This window comes from Carlito syrichta, unplaced genomic scaffold (genome assembly GCF_000164805.1).
Source record: "Carlito syrichta isolate Samal-C Ts95f unplaced genomic scaffold, Tarsius_syrichta-2.0.1 Scaffold301617, whole genome shotgun sequence".
NCBI classification, from domain to species: domain Eukaryota; kingdom Metazoa; phylum Chordata; class Mammalia; order Primates; family Tarsiidae; genus Carlito; species Carlito syrichta.
This window is the reverse complement of record NW_007245713.1, coordinates 259,168-275,759: the sequence shown is the minus strand read 5'-3', so window position 1 is coordinate 275,759 and position 16,592 is coordinate 259,168. Positions and strand designations below refer to the sequence as shown.

Genomic DNA, 16,592 nt, shown 5'->3' with positions numbered 1-16,592 from the left:
CGGCAGGGGGGAGCTGGCATTGCCATGACTGAGAAGCATTTGGTTTCAGGCTATAGTTGACCAGGGAAAAGGTCACTGACTGAAAGCACCGAGAGGAATGTCCACCAGTGTGATTTGCAAAGTCTAACTGCATGCCAGGAGTGGGCCCATGAAAGCCTGCCTTGTACAGATACCCAGTGTCCAATGATGACCAGAAACTTTAGAGTAGGCTTGTCTCTTTTCTGACTGACGCAAGGTGACGCAGGGCAACACTGAGACATGGACGAGCAAGACTGGGCAGGAGGGGACAAGAGGGCTGCAGCAGGAGGAGCAGGGCCAGCCCCCAGCACATGTGAGGTGGCCAGGAAGCCAGGCAGCCGGGCACGTGCTGAGAGTACCCGCACCACTCCTCACCAGCCAGCAAGTGGGTCAGGCACGAGAAAGCTGGATGTCCACATGGTGGGCAAATCTTTGCCACATTCTGGTGCCCAGACACTAAGCATTTACACCTACCCCATGCACAGCACTTTAAGCACTGAGCACTCCAGGGAGACCTGTTGAGCTGATAGTTTATTATATTTTCACTTCCATTATAGATCATCTCCGACTTACATAAGGGTCTGTTCCAGAATTTTCATGTAAGTATACCTTGATGTAGGTTGTAAGCACTTTATGCTGTGAGATGATTAAGTGGGCAGAAGCCTAACCATAAACTCAGGAGAGAGCCCAGAGCAGCCCAGTATAGGGACCTGCTGCTCTCCCATTGGCACTAGACTATTTTATAATCAAGCATCATTTACATATCATGAATGACAATTTTATAGCTGACTTATGGAACATTTCGTGTAAAGTAGAATTTACATATATCTGGACTTCAGGAGGTTGAAGGACGTGTGTACCTAAGTCTAGTAAAATACCATTTGAGTATCCTGTCATAGCATGAACTTGGGTGTAATGAGGCTTGAATCACACCCTCATGGGCACAGTAGAGTCTTATCATCCATCTCACTTATTACAAGGAAAACCTACACTTACAATCACACCTTTGAGTCCCCCCAACACTTTTTTTAAGCAAGTATTTTAATACTGTAACATACCTACAAGGTGGGGGGAACAGATATTAAACCATGAGGGAACTGAGGACAGTTTTGAACTAGGTCTGGACTGCCAGGGTGGAGGCTGTCTCACTAGTCACATTCCAGAATCAGCCTGGCCCCAAACAGGTGGCATAATGGGATTTCATGGTCCTCATGTGATACAGGCTGTCCGGGCACCAGGATGGACCTTATAATCCTTACTCTTGCAGATGTCAGCCAGGCAGAGCATCAGGGCTGGGGGCTGGACTGGCATCGTGGAGCAGAAGCCAACATTGCACCACAGTTCTCTCGAAGGACTCCACACAAGCTGGGCACACACACTGGACATCCACTGAGACTTGTTGAAGAACTGGGGACAGACCAGGTGGACAGGGCCCTTCCTGCCTGCCTTGGGCCTTCTGGTCTAGCATGGGTCAGACCCAGGGTAGTCAGGCAAAGGTGGTGCTCCCTTTCTCAAGCTTCTTAATTTTGAAGGGGGAGGTTCTCGGGATACTTCTTGAGAGTGTTGTTCCACCTGTGAGGCAGCTACTGCACTTGTTCCCCATCAAATGATTCAACTGAATGGAATCAAGGAGAACCAATACTCTCTTCTTGGTATGCTCCAGGCCCTCGTTCCCCTGGTCCTGAGCAGCATTCTGTCAGCATCACCCTGTGGGGAGCTAGAGTGGGGGACAGTCACCAGTGTCACCAGTCAAACTCTGAGCAGACACAGTACAGGTGAGATACCAGCCACAGTGGCTACATGTTCAGGGCATGGCTGTGGGGTCTCCCTTCTGTGCCTTCACAGAACCACTGTGGGGACAAGGGCATGCATCATTAACTCCATTTACAGCTGGAAGGACCGAGGCACAAAGCAGCTAGGTGACTTGTCAAGGTCACACAGCTGGTGGTGAGTGAGAATGTTCATACACTCACACTCTTAGCCCTACAACTTTACAAAGATCTTTACAATTTTGTTGCAGTTCCCAAATGGCCATTCTACATTTACTTCCCTACTCTTTTTCAGGGGAAGGGTATGGAGATGGGGTGAGGGAGAAGAGACTACAAATCATTCTTAGTCTTAAAAAAAAAAGCTGTCTGGATTTCTAAAATGACTCATGGGTAGTGAGCCTGAAAGACTCATGGGTAGTGCTTCTAGTCTCATCTATGCCAGACTTAACAAAAACGAGCACATTATAGGACACAAAGTTTGCTACTTACATTCACTTCAGTTATAGCAATATCAACGACGCTACCAACAACAATTAAGGCATCAAAAGTGTTCCATGCATCAGTGAAATAGTGCTGTTAGGGCAAGCATTCAGAAGCCACAGAGGAGAGGAAGCACAACAGAAAAAAGAAGAAAAGGACAGTGTTATAAAAGGGGAACATTCTAGCATTATGCCACCTGGCCACTTGAAACAACACCCTAAAATAAACACATTATAGATACATTAGGTATCACTTCTGACACAGCAAATGAAAACAATTAGAGACACCCTGTCTTACCTGCCTACTAGTGACTGGGAAATGCTGCAAAAGTCAGTCCTCTGACAGGTGATTTGTGTCTACAAAGGCCTTGGGATAAGACTTTCCCCTAAAAGGCGTCTTTTCCTCAGCTCTCACTGGGAGATCCTAGTTTCAGATCAAGTGATTGGGATCTGTGACTTGTCCAGGTGATGCCACCACAGGGCAGGGAGTGGAGTATGCACAGACAGAGGAGAGAGGACACAGGTGGCGGCCACGCCAGGTGCATACTCACGTCTGCTTCGCTGAGGGCCACGTCTATAATGCTGCCGATTACGATGAGGGAGTCAAACGTGTTCCAGGCGTCACTAAAATACCCCTGGACAGAGCAGGCGAGGGCAGACGTTTATGAGCACGTATGAGTGAAACATCACATGGACCATATGGGGACGCATCCGAGTCCCCGCAGCACCCATGGCAACCAGGTGGGATAGGGAAGCCAAGGGAAAGGCAACAATACCGTCCACTGGTGGAAAGGGACACAGAGGGGTGGCTGTGCACCTTAATGTGTGAGAGGGTGCGTGCGCACGCACACACACACATACACACACACAAAGACACACACAGACCCCACAGTCCTGAGTACCACTGAACCAAGTAGAATATCTACAGGATAGAGGAAGGCATTTTGGCAACCCTGCCTGGTACTGAGGGTGACAACCTCAAACCTTCATAAGTTGATGGAAGAGTAGGGCTCTTCACTCCCCACACAGTCTCTGCTCAGCCCACTTGCTTCCCCTCTCTCACTTAAAGAGCACTGTCACCAGGCAGATCACATGTTCTCATTTCTGTGCCCCTTCAAATGAACCAGCAACGCTCTCCTGTCCTCAACAGTCCAGCCAGTATCACAAAGGCTGTGCTCTGGGGCAGAATGACTGAGACAAGTCCCTGTCTTCAAAGAGTTCTTGGTCTAGAGGACACAGACAGGTAATGGCTTGCAGGGAGACGACACAGGGATGCCATAGACCTGAAGTTCTGCATTGTGGCAGAGACACTCATTCTTGGTTGTGGGGATGCGGGACTCAGTTTAGGGAAGTCAAGGCAGGTACTACAGAAGAGAAGAGTATTGACAGAAGAGGATGTTGCAGTAGGCTCCTTCTTTAACCTCAGCTTTTACTCTCTGCCCCTCTCCCTCTTCATCCTCCAGGCTGAGGGGCGTCCTTCTCATCCCTTAAAAACACCAGCCAGTTCCTCCCTGCCTCCTGATGCCACTGTAATCCTAACTTCCCAACCAACACTATTTGCTCAAATTTACTTCTTCCTTCAAGGTAAGATGATGCTAACTCCTCGATGGCAACTTCCAGCCCCACTTGATTGCCTGTGCTCTGATGTGCTGACTCTGTATCGCTCGTGTCCTGATCACTGAATGCAGGGTCTTTCTCTGCAAGTCTACCACATGAAAGCCCTCAGTGGTGAGGACTGTGCCACTTATTCAGTCTCCCACCTTCCCCAACCCCAATACCTAGCCCAGAGCCTTGAACCTCGTTAGCACTTCATACATTCAATGTCTCCTCCTTCTACCAACTTGTATCCTACTGGCTTCTAGCTTTGCTTCGTCCTTGTTTTTTTCAGGTCCTCATATCTTGTGACAATCCCAAAGGCACAACATCCCCACAATCGTGACTCACAAATCCATGTGTACATGCCACACATTTTGCATTTTCTTCTGGTTAGCACAGTAGGAGCTAAATGAGTGCCTGTTGTCTCCTGACAGCCCGGGAAGCCCTCAGCTGGAGTGGGTGGTGGGGAAGTACTATGCATAGAGCCAGAAAGACTGTCAAGGTCAACAACTCTGTAAGTCAACTGTGCCTTCCCAAAGAGTCAAAGCATGTTTTGGAAATACAAATTCAGGTATGAATGATATTAAAAGGGGCCCAGCATGCTTGCAACCCAGTACATTTAGTGCCTTATTAAGAAAACCAGAACAGCAGGTACTTTGAAGTGCCAGATCCCAGAAAATTGTGATCAAATGCAGACCCACAGGAAGACACTGCAGAGCCACAGCCTTTTGTGATGCTACAGAAAATGTGGACTTGTTGACTGTCCTCGCAACTGGAGGAGGGAAGTTTTTTCTAGTTCCTGTTAATCACTCTAGGTGCATTTATGGGAGAGCTGTAACACTGACTATGACTTGCTTTTTAAATTTCATCTTAGATAACATAAGACTGCCTCATCCCCCCGCCCCACCATGATTTCTAACAAACTCTTTTTTTTTCCTTTTTCTGAGTTGAAGTCTCATTCTGTTGCCCAGACTGGAGTGCAGTGGCACGCTCCTGGCCACTGCAGCCTCAACCTGCTGGACAATGGTGATCCTTCTGCCTCAGCCTTCCAAGTAGCTGGAACTACAGGTGAGCACTACCACACCCGGCTAATTTTTTGATTTATTGTACAGATGAGGTCTCACCAAGTTGCCCAGGCAGGTCTCGAACGTGTGGGCTCAGGCAGTCTGCTCACCTCAGCCTCCCAAAGCACGGGATTACAGGCTGAGCCACCAAGCCCAGCTTCTAATGAACTCTCATGTCCTCTTTTCACCTTACAATCACAAAGCCTCTCTCACATTTTGCCCTCCCTGACTGCACCCTCCCAGATTCCTCTTCTCAGAAGAGAAAAGGAATCAGTATGCACCAAGTCTGTGTATAAAAGTCTAATGAGAAGGTCTACTTCAAAAATAGCACTGCATCTACCTTCTAACCTTTCTCCTCATGAATTCATGATTCTTGGTTGGCAAAACTAGGAAAGACGGCTGTCTCTGAGGTTTAAAGTAGCAATACCTGAGGTACTGTGCTGGTCAGAGGTGAGATAAAGAGCTGGACATAAAGAACACAGGGCTTCCTTCATCTAGGAAGTCTCCTAACAAAAGAGCTGGCTAAGCTGGTGTGCTTAGCATCTGAGATGATGGTCAGATTGTAAGCACCTGGGTCCTCTGCTAGACTCTTTACACTGTTGTGAATGGGTGACAAGCCATTATCTCTAAGCCACAGACTACACTTGGGAGGGCACAGCCTGCTCCTTCTTCATGGACTTAAGGGCAACTTAGAAGCTAAAGAGAGCACAATGATCCTTGCCCTCGACTCCAGAGAGGAACTTTTGCCTTGATCAAACACTTGATCATGAGTAGCAACTAGACCTCCAGAGTATGACAGGGCAATGAATGCCAAGCATCCTTCCTTCCTTTTCTGCTGTGGGATATGCCCGGCCCTGCCTGTGTATACTGTATGCTCTACTTCTCTCCTGCTATTTACAGTACTTTTCAGAGGCCAAGCCCACCACGTGGGCACTGGATACCAGCCTCTCTAACTTACTTAGGGATTTTATTCATGAACAGCTCCCACCCTTGGGTCATTCCCATTAGCCTACAAACTATTCTCAATTCCAGTGCCCGGTGGTGGATAAAATCCCTTTAAATTAACACAATGGAGCTTAACACTTCACTGGGGGCCTGCAATGTTTTGGCAATTTCATTGACTCTCTCTTTAGAAAATTCCCTGTATTTACAAAATCGTGCCAAAACCCTAATGGTTCATGAACTGAAGGTTGACACCCCTAACCAAGGCAACAGGAGCTTGAGTTGGTGCAGATGGCTACAATCACAGGCTCCGACCAGGTGGCTCTCATAGGAGCCCAGGGAAGGCAGAAAATGCCAGCCCTCCCTTTCTTCCCACATGCAATTTCTCTATTTAGTAGCCTCCTCTTTAATGAAATCACCATTGAGGAGCATGACTCAGCTCCCCCACCCTTTTCCCCCCAAAGGTCCTGCGGTAATGAGAAGGTAAGACAAGGGCTCCTAACAGGCCCATCTCCATGCTCTTTCCTCTTGGCCCATGATGACATGCTCTCCTGAATTCTGAGGCCAGGGCCTCTCAAGTGCAACCAGCAGTCAATTCTATATTGTTTTTTGTCCAGCTCTACTTGTATAAAAAGACCAAGTGAGGCAGCTACATGTAATAACATCTATTACTCGGAAACATTTCTTACTCCGGAAATTTAAAATCATAATTCAGACTAATATGGGCCTTGAGGCCCAGAAACTCCATTATTTCTAAGAACCATATTCTCACTGTTCATCAATGTAAGTATCCTTCCCGACAGTGGGCTCCAGGAAGGCAGAGCCTGGTCCCTTCCTACTCCTGGATCCCTTGCCAGGATACAGCACATAATAGGGGGTAATGTTTGTGGGATGGTCACAAATAGAAAGCAAGAAGAGCAGCTCAAGTCCAGGTTCACTGCTACCTGGATTCACTCTCATGCAGGGGTGAAGCAGCCTCTACAAACAGTCTGCCTTTTGTTGCTTTTTGGTTGCCAGATCACTTATCAGTTTTTGGTAGGGGTTGTTTGGGCAGTATTTGACCCAAGTGATGACTCAGAGTGTCAACTTTAGGTAGAAAGTGTACCTGGTAGCTTTCAAATTTGTAAAAGCCTTCCCAAAGGGAAAAGGGGGGCTTTAGGCAAAGTGTGTTCCACGTTGGCCTCTGTTCTACCCAAAGATTCTGCGATAGAAAAGCAAGTACCATCCCATGCCCAGAGGCTGCACCTACAGGCTCATCTCTTCTCTCCTTCCTTCACTCCACCAGTCTTTACTGAGTAACCACTCTGTGGGAGGCATCCTGTAAGGCACTGCGGACCCAGAGACAGTTGACTCAAGCCCTCAAGCAGTTGCTCATCAGTGAATGAAGAGACAGATATGGAGCAGCTCTGGTAACCATCATGCTATCATGTGTGATAAGCTTCCCACAGATACACATGGAAGGGGAGGGCTGAGTCTGGCTGGGCTAGTGAGGATGCTGTCACAGAGGAGGTAGTATCTCAGACAGGCTTTAAAGGATAATGAGGAGGAGGAAGAGCTTCCAGACAGAGGCATGAGGGGCATAGAAAGGTCTCTCATTAACACATGGAAAGGGGGTGGGGAAGAGAAATAGCAGGAAATGAGGCAGAAATATACATGGACCAGTGCTTTGTGAAAGACTTTTTGAGTATTGGACTAAGAAAATTACATAATTTTTCTCAAGCAAGAGGTGGCCAATGCCAGAATTTCATTGGAAGAGTGGACGGACAGCTTTGGGCTTACAAAAAGAGGAAGAGGAAAAGGAACAGAAAGGGCTGAGGCAGAGGTGTGAAGATCATTTAGAAGGCAGGCAGGCAGAGCAGCTCAGGAAAGAGGAAGGCAGTACAGGTCTGGATGCCACTACAGTTCTGGGCATGCATGCCTCTTCTAAGGTGAAAAGAGGACCAAGAGAGAATCTGGGAAAACTCAACATTGAAGGGACAGGATGGAGCCCAGCAAAAAGCTCAGTGTAAAGTTCAAAGGACAGAAATATTTGGTTTCAAGCATTATTTGACATTAAACATAAATTCCTTAGAATAGATGTGATCATGGAAGAACTGAAAAGCCAGTATCAGCTTTTCTTTCCCACAGAATGTACTCTAGGAAGATTATTAAGAAGCCTCTGAACCTGCCAGGGATCCTGGAGTAGGGAGTGCTGCCCTGAAAGGCAGATGGGATGAGATGACCCAGTGCCCACCATGCACTGGCTCGGCACTAAAATATTTTCTTCTTTCCCCAAACCCAACTTCTCTCTACCTTTGGCAAGCCCAAGTGGCTAGGAGTATAAATATGACATTTTCAGGGTAGAATCAAGACCAAACACTTTAAGGACTAAGACTTGGGAATACAGTGTGGCTCATTCGAGAAAAAGGATGCAACCACAGCAGGTAGCCTGGGCATAGAACACACCCTGGGCACAACACCAGATGAATGACATCCAGAAGCACAGAGAGGGAACCCCAGACCAGGCTCTTCTGACTCAAGGGGAGTGCTCTATAGACCTACTGGAGCCAGTACTGTTGAAAAGATTTTTCTTAGTACATCTCCTTCCTTGGAGAAAGAGAACTGCTGGAGAGTTCCAACAGCTTCTCCAGGGGGTATTGAAGGGAAAAGTCAGGGAAATGGGACTTGTGTCTCACTCACTGCCTACCTTTGAAAACCCCACAGAAGACTGGTCAACCCCAAGTCAAAAGTACACCAGATCACTGTCCAGCTGGTGGACTATCCCTTGGGGAATCAACACTATAAACTAAATGACCTCCTACTTTTTCCTAAATCTTTTGCTCTTTATCTTCTGTTACCTTCCACTCTTGCCTGACCAGTATTCAAAAACCCTTCCCATGAAGTGAGACTGCTCCCTCCAGCGTGAAATCTCTCAGCTCTGGGTTTCCTCTCTCTGTCCCTTCCTCCCTCATCTCCCTTCCTAGTAGATGCTGGACAATCTCACTCTCATAACCTTGGCCATTTCCCACTAAAATGTGCTCTCTGAGGAGGCACATTTATACAAAAGAAGGCTTTAGAGTCAGGTTTCTCAACCTTTTTTTAACCTTTGCCTCCTGAAATGCCTTCTCACCTACCAGAAAGGATTCTAACTTCACTTTCTATATTCATTTTACAACCTCCCCCCTTCTCCTAACAGAGATGCTCATGAGTCCTCCTAGAAGGTGTGTCTGACACTGGGGAAGATTTCCCCGAGGATCCCTGTTACAAGAGACAATGGCTCTTTTCTGAAATTGATGTCCAACGTGGCCATTTCCTCAGAATATTTCTCCTTGACAACCTTGTGTCTCACCCCAACTGCCCCACTGACCAAGAAGGAGGACGCCTCACTGGCTTCTTTTTTTTTGAGTTGGAGTCTCACTCTGTCACCCAGACTAGAGTGCAGTGGCCGCTCCCGGCCACCGCAGCCTCGACCTGCTGGGCTCCGGCGATCCTTCCGCCTCAGCCTTCCAAGTAGCCGGAATTACAGGCGCGCGCTACCACGACCAGCTGATTTTTTTATTTATTGTAGAGATGAAGTCTCGCTGCCCAGGCGGGTCGCGAACCCACGGGCTCAGGCAATCCACTCACCTCAGCCTCCCAAAGGCGCGGGATTACAGGCTGAGCCACCGAGCCCGGCCTCACTGGCTTCTTTGCAAAAGGCAACTTGCCTGGGCTGGGCTTGTTAACACCAAAGAGAAGAATAAGAAAAAGGGGCAGGAGGAATTATAAGGAGAGTGCTGCTTTCTGGTGAACTAATTCTCTCTCACTCATCCAGGCATGAGATAACATAGAATCGACCTCCCTGGCTCTGGTGAACATGGCCAAAGTGCTCTTCAAGTGCTGCTGCTGTGATAAAAATTCTCCCAGTTGTAATCTGAGGTTGTCTTACGCTATGAAGATAGAAGATCTCTCGCTGAGTAAAACTACAAAGCAGTACAATTTCTAGCGGAAATCACCCATTTTAAGACGCTGATCTACCAGTACTGATTATAAATTAACTACTCATTTCCCTTTGTTATCATCCATCTGTTCACACGCCACTGAACTCTCCTCCCAGACCTGGAGATTTACTGAGCAAAGCAGTGCACTATAGGTTGTCGCTGCACTGGCCTGCTGGAGGGTACAAGCACGCAAACTCACACATGCTCACACACAGACATGTGCGCACACACACTCACATACATAAACAGTGGGTGAGTGTGCTTTCTCCTCAGTCTGGAACAAGCTTTCAAAAACTTGAGAGCTTAACCACCAGGCAAGGGAGGACACAGCACTGGTATCTGGGAAATGTTCCATGGGGTGGTTCCATGTTGCATCTCTCAAGTACCTTCAAGGGTCTTACTTTGCAACTTTTTCCATCAGCCCAGACAAATATTGTTCAAAGAAGTAAAAGTGAAAGGGAGGCAAACCAAAATCTCAAAGGAAATTAAGATGAATTTGGAAAAGTAGGAAATGTTTATGTATGTAGATATGGACAAGTCACAGTAGATAACATCTGGCCATGCATAAGGTGCCAAATTTGACCCCACTGCAATCACCCCAATAAATCACTTACAAATGTCCTTTCTTTTTGGTCCACAAAGATCTGATAAAGATTGCATAGAGATTAATTCAAATTAAAGAAAGGAACAGTTTGGAATTAGAATTTCATGTAACTATGGAGTATGTGAAACCATCCATTTCATAATCTATATCCTAATTAAATTAGTGTTGTCAGATACCTCACACATAGATAATAAATAACTGGGTCCCTGGCCTCAGTCATCTCTAACTGAGCATTTCTGGCTGTGCTAGGAAAGAAACTGGGGCCAAATGTCCCACAGTTCAGCTCAGCGTGGCTCCTCTGTCTTGGGTCTTAGAATGAGGGAAGCTCGTTGCTTGATGATGATGATGACAGCAATGGTGTTGGTGGTGGTGGTCACAGTAGCAGTGACTGGCAGTCTACAGCATGGCACCACACGCCAGGCACCCTGTTAAGTGCTGCATATTCAGTAACTCTTTACTCCTCACAATCTCACGAAACAGGACTATCGGCGTACTCATTTTAAGGTAGAAGACATTGAGGCACAGAGTAGGTATGTAATTTGCCTAAGCCAGTAAGTGCCAGAGAGGGGATCTGAGTCCAGTCCAGTTCCAGGATTGTGCACTTCAACCCCAAACTCTACAGCCTCTTGTACTGCAGCCACTGAGGATCAGGAGTTGGAGTTGCTCCCTCCCAAAGGAGACACAACACGCCGAGTCGTCCAGTACAGTTTAACATGCTTTATGTCTTGTTTTGCCTTAAAGTCAAGTGAAATTTTTCTAAACTACACAAGCAAAAGAGGGTATGGCTGTGAGAGATCTGCAACTGGAATCAGAACATACCAAAAATTAGAAAGGGACCACTGCTTCGTTAAACTCTGGTATGTCCGCCTGGCTTTTTGAGCTATGGCAGCCATATTCCCTAGCTTTGACCCCCTCCCATACTTCTCACTATCTCTCCAATTTACTTTCTAAATAAAGTATATTTTCCAATCTTAAAAAAAAAAATGTAAAAAGGATGCTATAGACCAAAAAAAACCATAGTCTTTGTGCTAAACATCTGAAAGTAAAACCAGGGTCAAATTCTTTCTGATGGGTTACGTTCAAATATTTGCTCCAGTGCTCAAGTAATGAGGTAGTTTTCCAAGACAGCATGATACATGCTATTCTAGAAACAGAAAACCAAGTTTCTAAACAGTCTCCAGTCTACGAATTCCCAATTCTCTCCTCCTTTCTTCTGTTTCTTAGAATTGTTTTCATGAGGTTTTGTTTTTGCAGATTCATTTTTTCATACATACACAGATATCCTAATCAGATTTTAATATTTTCAGGTGGTAACCCAGTTATGAGTCAGAACAATTGAGCACAATTCAGTAACACAAGACCAGCAGGAAGTGGGTGCTTCTCTGGGGTGATTCAGCAACAGCCTTTGAAAAGTGGGTTCAGTAGCTCACCTTAGGCTTAAATGCGATGACTTTCAAAACCATCTCGACAGTAAACACACCGGTGAAGACCATGTTCAGAATGTCCATGGCGTCATTGAACATCTTGGACTGCTCATAGTGCTGTGGATGAAGACAGGGGGACAGCTCTCAGAGCCTCAGCTGTGACCTTGTATGCTTGCACATGGAGGCTTCCAGCCCCCTGCGCCCTGTGGGAATCTTCCTCAGCCCAGCACCCACTCTCAGCAAGTCCACAGGCACTGCAAGTTCACATGAGGGACTCCTACATAGCACAGGGGTCTGTGACAAGATGAGGATGATTGAATGATGACGGGGGAAAACATATCCCTTTTCTCTGCTCAGGATAAAAGGATTTTACCCTTTATTCTGGCAGGTCTTATGCTCAGGGCCTTGGCCAGGGCACAATGCAGATACCACCAAAATGTCTATGAATAAAGGTAGAATTTAGTTAGGGACAAATCTTACACCATGTCAGACTATGTTTAATAGAAGGTGGTGTTACCTTGACTTTACACTTTTTTTGGTTTTGAGTCAGGATCTCTCTCTCTGTTATGCTGGCTGGAGGGCAGTGGCATAATCACAGCTCACCACAACCTCAACTCCTGGGCTCAGGTGATCCTTTCACCTCAGCCTCCTGAGTAGCTGGGTCTACAGGCATGTACCCCCACATTCAGTTAATTTTTTGATTTTTGTAGAGACGAGGTCTTGCTATATTGCCTAGGCTGATCTCGAACTCTTGGGCTCAAGCAATCCTCTTGCCTTGACCTCTCAAAATGCTAGGATTACAGGTGTGAGCCACCACTCCCTGCCTGACGTTATACTTTTGCCTACAGCACCATACGGTCCTTTTCATTCATAAAGAAGTCTTAAATTAAGAAAAGGGCCAGAAAACATATCCTTATCTTTAGACCCACTCTCCAGATGGCACTGAGAGTTGGTATTATTTTCTCAAGTTCTTAAAGTCAATACAAAACCTGGAACTAGACCTTGGCCTTTGCTTCTTGTCACAGTACAATATCTATTAGACAACATAACTTCTGAAAATATTCACTGTTAATCTGACTTGGTCAATTAAAGTAAATTGCATTCCTTGCCCTTAACATAAGCAAGAAGTAGTTGCAATTCAGGTCAAATGCAACACTTCATGAACTGAAAAGTTCCTCACCACTATACTGAAAGCTGCTTTAGTATAGGAAAATGACAGGCCCAGATCAACCTGTCTGAGGGGAATTATCTATCATAAACTTCATCTCTCAGGCAGTTGTGATAGATTTTTCCCTTTTACCAATAAAGAAAGCAAGGCTCAAGGAATTTAAATAACTTTCCCATGGTTGCCTGGCTGGTAAGGAGTAATATCAGGACTTAAAACTCCAGAACTTGAGTCCTCATCCACTACCTGACCACAGGAAGCCCACAGTAAATGTTTCTAGATTATACACCATGGAAATATCACCTACCATCATGCTGTACAGTCTCTTAAGCAAAAGAGCAATCTTAAGCTCCTACTGTGAGAGCTGTCAGTCAGAATGGGGCTCTAGCCAAACTATAGCCCAGTTCATCAGAAAATCAAACCCATCCTCTTGTGAGGGGGCAGCATTGCACTCTCAGCATTTGGGGTATGGGGCTGTGTGGAAGGCCCAGACTTGACCCCCACAGCTGTCTTCATTTTTACCTGCATGGCCAAGCAGAGTGTGTTGAGCATGATGAGGACAAACATCATGTATTCGAAAGGCGAAGAGTTCACCACGTACCAGAACTTGTACTGGTAGGGATTTTTGGGGATGTATCTCCGCAAGGGACGTGCTTTCAAGGCGTATTCAACACACTGACGCTGCAACGGCAGAAAAGGGCAAAAATGGGGTGTGAGCATTTCTGGGGAAGGAGGACACCGTAGTCATCTTCTCTGAAAGAACTCCCTCTGCACCTCCTGGGACCACTGGGGGCAATGGTGAAAAGGAGTTTGAGCAATCCCCTTCCTGCCACTGGTACCACTCTGAGAGACTGAGGGTCCTGCTCCACTACCTGCTCTGACCCTCACAGCAATCCCAAGGCAAGTAGGACACCCATTTGGCTTCCAGAGCTTTTAGGCATCTTTCCTGAGCTCCTGTATGCTGGCATAATAGTCAGCAGAGGAGTGAGAACTTTCCTCCACATCAGATCATGTCTGGCATTCTTCTGTCTGTGCTGTCCTTCAGGAGAGGAAGCCAAGTAACAACAGGTACAGAAATTCTCAGGGGCCAGAGGGACTAGGCTCACTCCCTGAGACTAGCAGTCCTGACTGCTCCGGGATGGACATTGCAGGAACCAGGGCATGCTGCCCATAATCCTTTTTTTTTTTTTTGAATTGGAGTCTCGCTCTGTCACCCAGGCTGGAGTACAGTGTCATGCTCATGGCCCTCCCAGTGTTGACCTGCTGGGCTCCAGCAATCCTTCCACCTCAGTCTTCCAAGTAACCAGAAATATAGGCGTGTGCTACCACGCCTGGCTAATTTTTGATTTATTGTAGAGACGAGGTCTTGCCAAGTTATCCGGGCTGGTCTTGAACCCACGGGCTCAGGGAATCCACTTGCCTTGGCCTCCCAAAGTGCTGAGATTACAGGCTGAGCCACTGAACCCGGCTTCCCATAAACTTCTTATGGTGCACTAGTTATGTGTCCATCTGGGACTTGGAAGCTTGTTGTGTTCATCTCAGAATTCCCAGAATGTGGTCAGTAATGAAACCTGGATTAAACTCAGATTAGGGCCTAGTCAGAGCACTGTCTTTCCTACTCACTCTAGGGATGGAGACTGGTTCACCTTCTGCAGCAAGTTCTGGAGGGAGCCTCTAAAACTGAGAAACTTCAACTCAACATCAAAGCCCTGGATCTGCCCTCCACTCCTGCTTGACTCTGATACAGACTTTGGACAGTCTTCCTATACCTGGGATCCAGTGCTTCTCTGACCTCACATGTTGACTCCAGGGACCTCCAATCTGAGCCTGTTCCGGACTTCAGATGCTGACATACTTAACAGTACTGGCTCTGCCTAGCTGACCTGGGTCTTGCCCTGACACTGTCCTCCTTCGGTAAGCTAAAAGCCAGGCCACTCTTGGACTGCCACTGGTGGAGTCTGCAGGGACACCCTGACAACTCAAATGAAAATCTTCCTCTAAGTCAAGCCAGCTTGTCTGCACATTCCCCCAGTGGGTACAGAAAGCTGTGGAACATCATCATGCCATGACCACATCCCCTCAGGAAGCCCAGGCTGCCAGATCATTCTTTCTTACTGTGTCATCATCTAAACAGAGATGCTACTGATAGAAGACCTGGGGGAAACCCCCAGAAGAAAGTCTCCATCTTGTAGACTCTTTCAGGGCTGAAAGGAAGTTCTAGAGAGCAACTCTGCAATGCCCTCAATTTAATGATAAGGGAGCAAGCACCAGGAGGAGCAAGTTGCACCTGGGATCACAGAGGAGGGCAGGTAGAGCAGCCCAGAGTGCAGGGCTCCCAGCTCCCTCACATCACCATGTAATCAGAGGCAAAAGGCCCCTACTCCTACCAGATTGGCTAAAACAAGGCACCAAAGAATGATGTCCAATTTAAAGTTACCAACTTCCCTACAGTGGTAAAGGGTACTTCCCATTAAATCAGCAGTTCTCAACCAGGGGCAACTTTGCCCACCCCTACCTCCCCACCACCTGCGCAAGAGGACATCTGACAGTGTCTGAAGATATTCTGGTTGTTGCTACTACGGGGAAAGGAATGCTATGGCATCTAGTGGGTAGATGCCACGAATGCTGCTAGACATCTTAACAAACCCCAGAAACACAACAAAGAACTAGCCAGCCTAAAGTATCAATCATACCAAGGTTAAGAATCTCTGTCCTGAGTTGCTGTTAAAGACTACCTCTCAGTAGGGACTGTGAATGTTTGAAAGTGTTTTCTGGTCCCTGGCCACAGCAACCCCACAAGATTCTGAGCCATCACTAGTGGGTTATGACCACAGAAGGTGACCTGCGCATTCTTTGATTTCATACCAACAGGTCTGGGGAAAGATTTCATAACTGCAAAGTCTAATCTGTATCTGGAAATCTAACTCTCAGCAGTGATGATTCAAACTGGTTTAGAATGTGCCTCCAACAGGGCCTGAGCCCAGAGGCAGACAGCAGGTGGGCGCCCTTCTCTGTGCATGGGGGAAATCAGTCAAAGAGAAAGCACTCCACTCTTGCTCAAGGGACAGAAGCCCAAACAGCATGTGACTTTAACCTGATTTTTGTCCAGCTCACAGTTCTTATACTCTTTTTCTCCCTGCTCCTGAAATGTAACGATGACAAAGCCCACAAAGATGTTCATCATGAAGAAAGCTACAATGATGATGTAGATGATGAAGAAGATGGAGATCTCCACGCGGTAGTTGTAGATGGGGCCGACGTTCTCTCCGTTCGAATCAATGGCTTTATACAGCAACCTGGAGAGTAGAAAAACCAAGTGAAAACCTGCCAAGCCCACTCAGCCTGGTGTCTCCCTCTTCTGACCTCCTCCTATGAGCACTGATCTTCGAACCCCTCATTGGGTGCCCACCCCAAGCCTCTGGACATAGCCAGGTCTCCAAGGTGAGCACCCTTAGTTTCAGGCCCAGAAAGCCAACACCTAGAAGAAGGAGCGCTGGGATATAATCATTGACTGACTGCTTTGAGAACTGAAAATCAAAAGATTTCACAAATATTCAGTAATGTTCCTTTCT

The 16,592-nt window shown here is 46.9% G+C and overlaps 1 protein-coding gene across 3 annotated transcripts in view; it reads right to left on the bottom strand.

The window, feature by feature from the left end:
• CACNA1D (calcium voltage-gated channel subunit alpha1 D) overlaps nucleotides 1–16,592 on the bottom strand; it is a 160,261-nt gene that overhangs the window by 45,637 nt on the left and 98,032 nt on the right. For all 3 annotated transcript variants that reach the window (XM_008054924.2, XM_008054925.2, XM_008054923.2), the window contains 4 exons: nucleotides 16,115–16,316; nucleotides 13,543–13,701; nucleotides 11,862–11,972; nucleotides 2,818–2,901 (listed from right to left, as the gene is read on the bottom strand). In XM_008054924.2, the coding sequence (XP_008053115.1) occupies nucleotides 2,818–2,901; nucleotides 11,862–11,972; nucleotides 13,543–13,701; nucleotides 16,115–16,316 (556 nt within the window). The remainder of the gene's footprint in view (nucleotides 1–2,817; nucleotides 2,902–11,861; nucleotides 11,973–13,542; nucleotides 13,702–16,114; nucleotides 16,317–16,592) is intronic.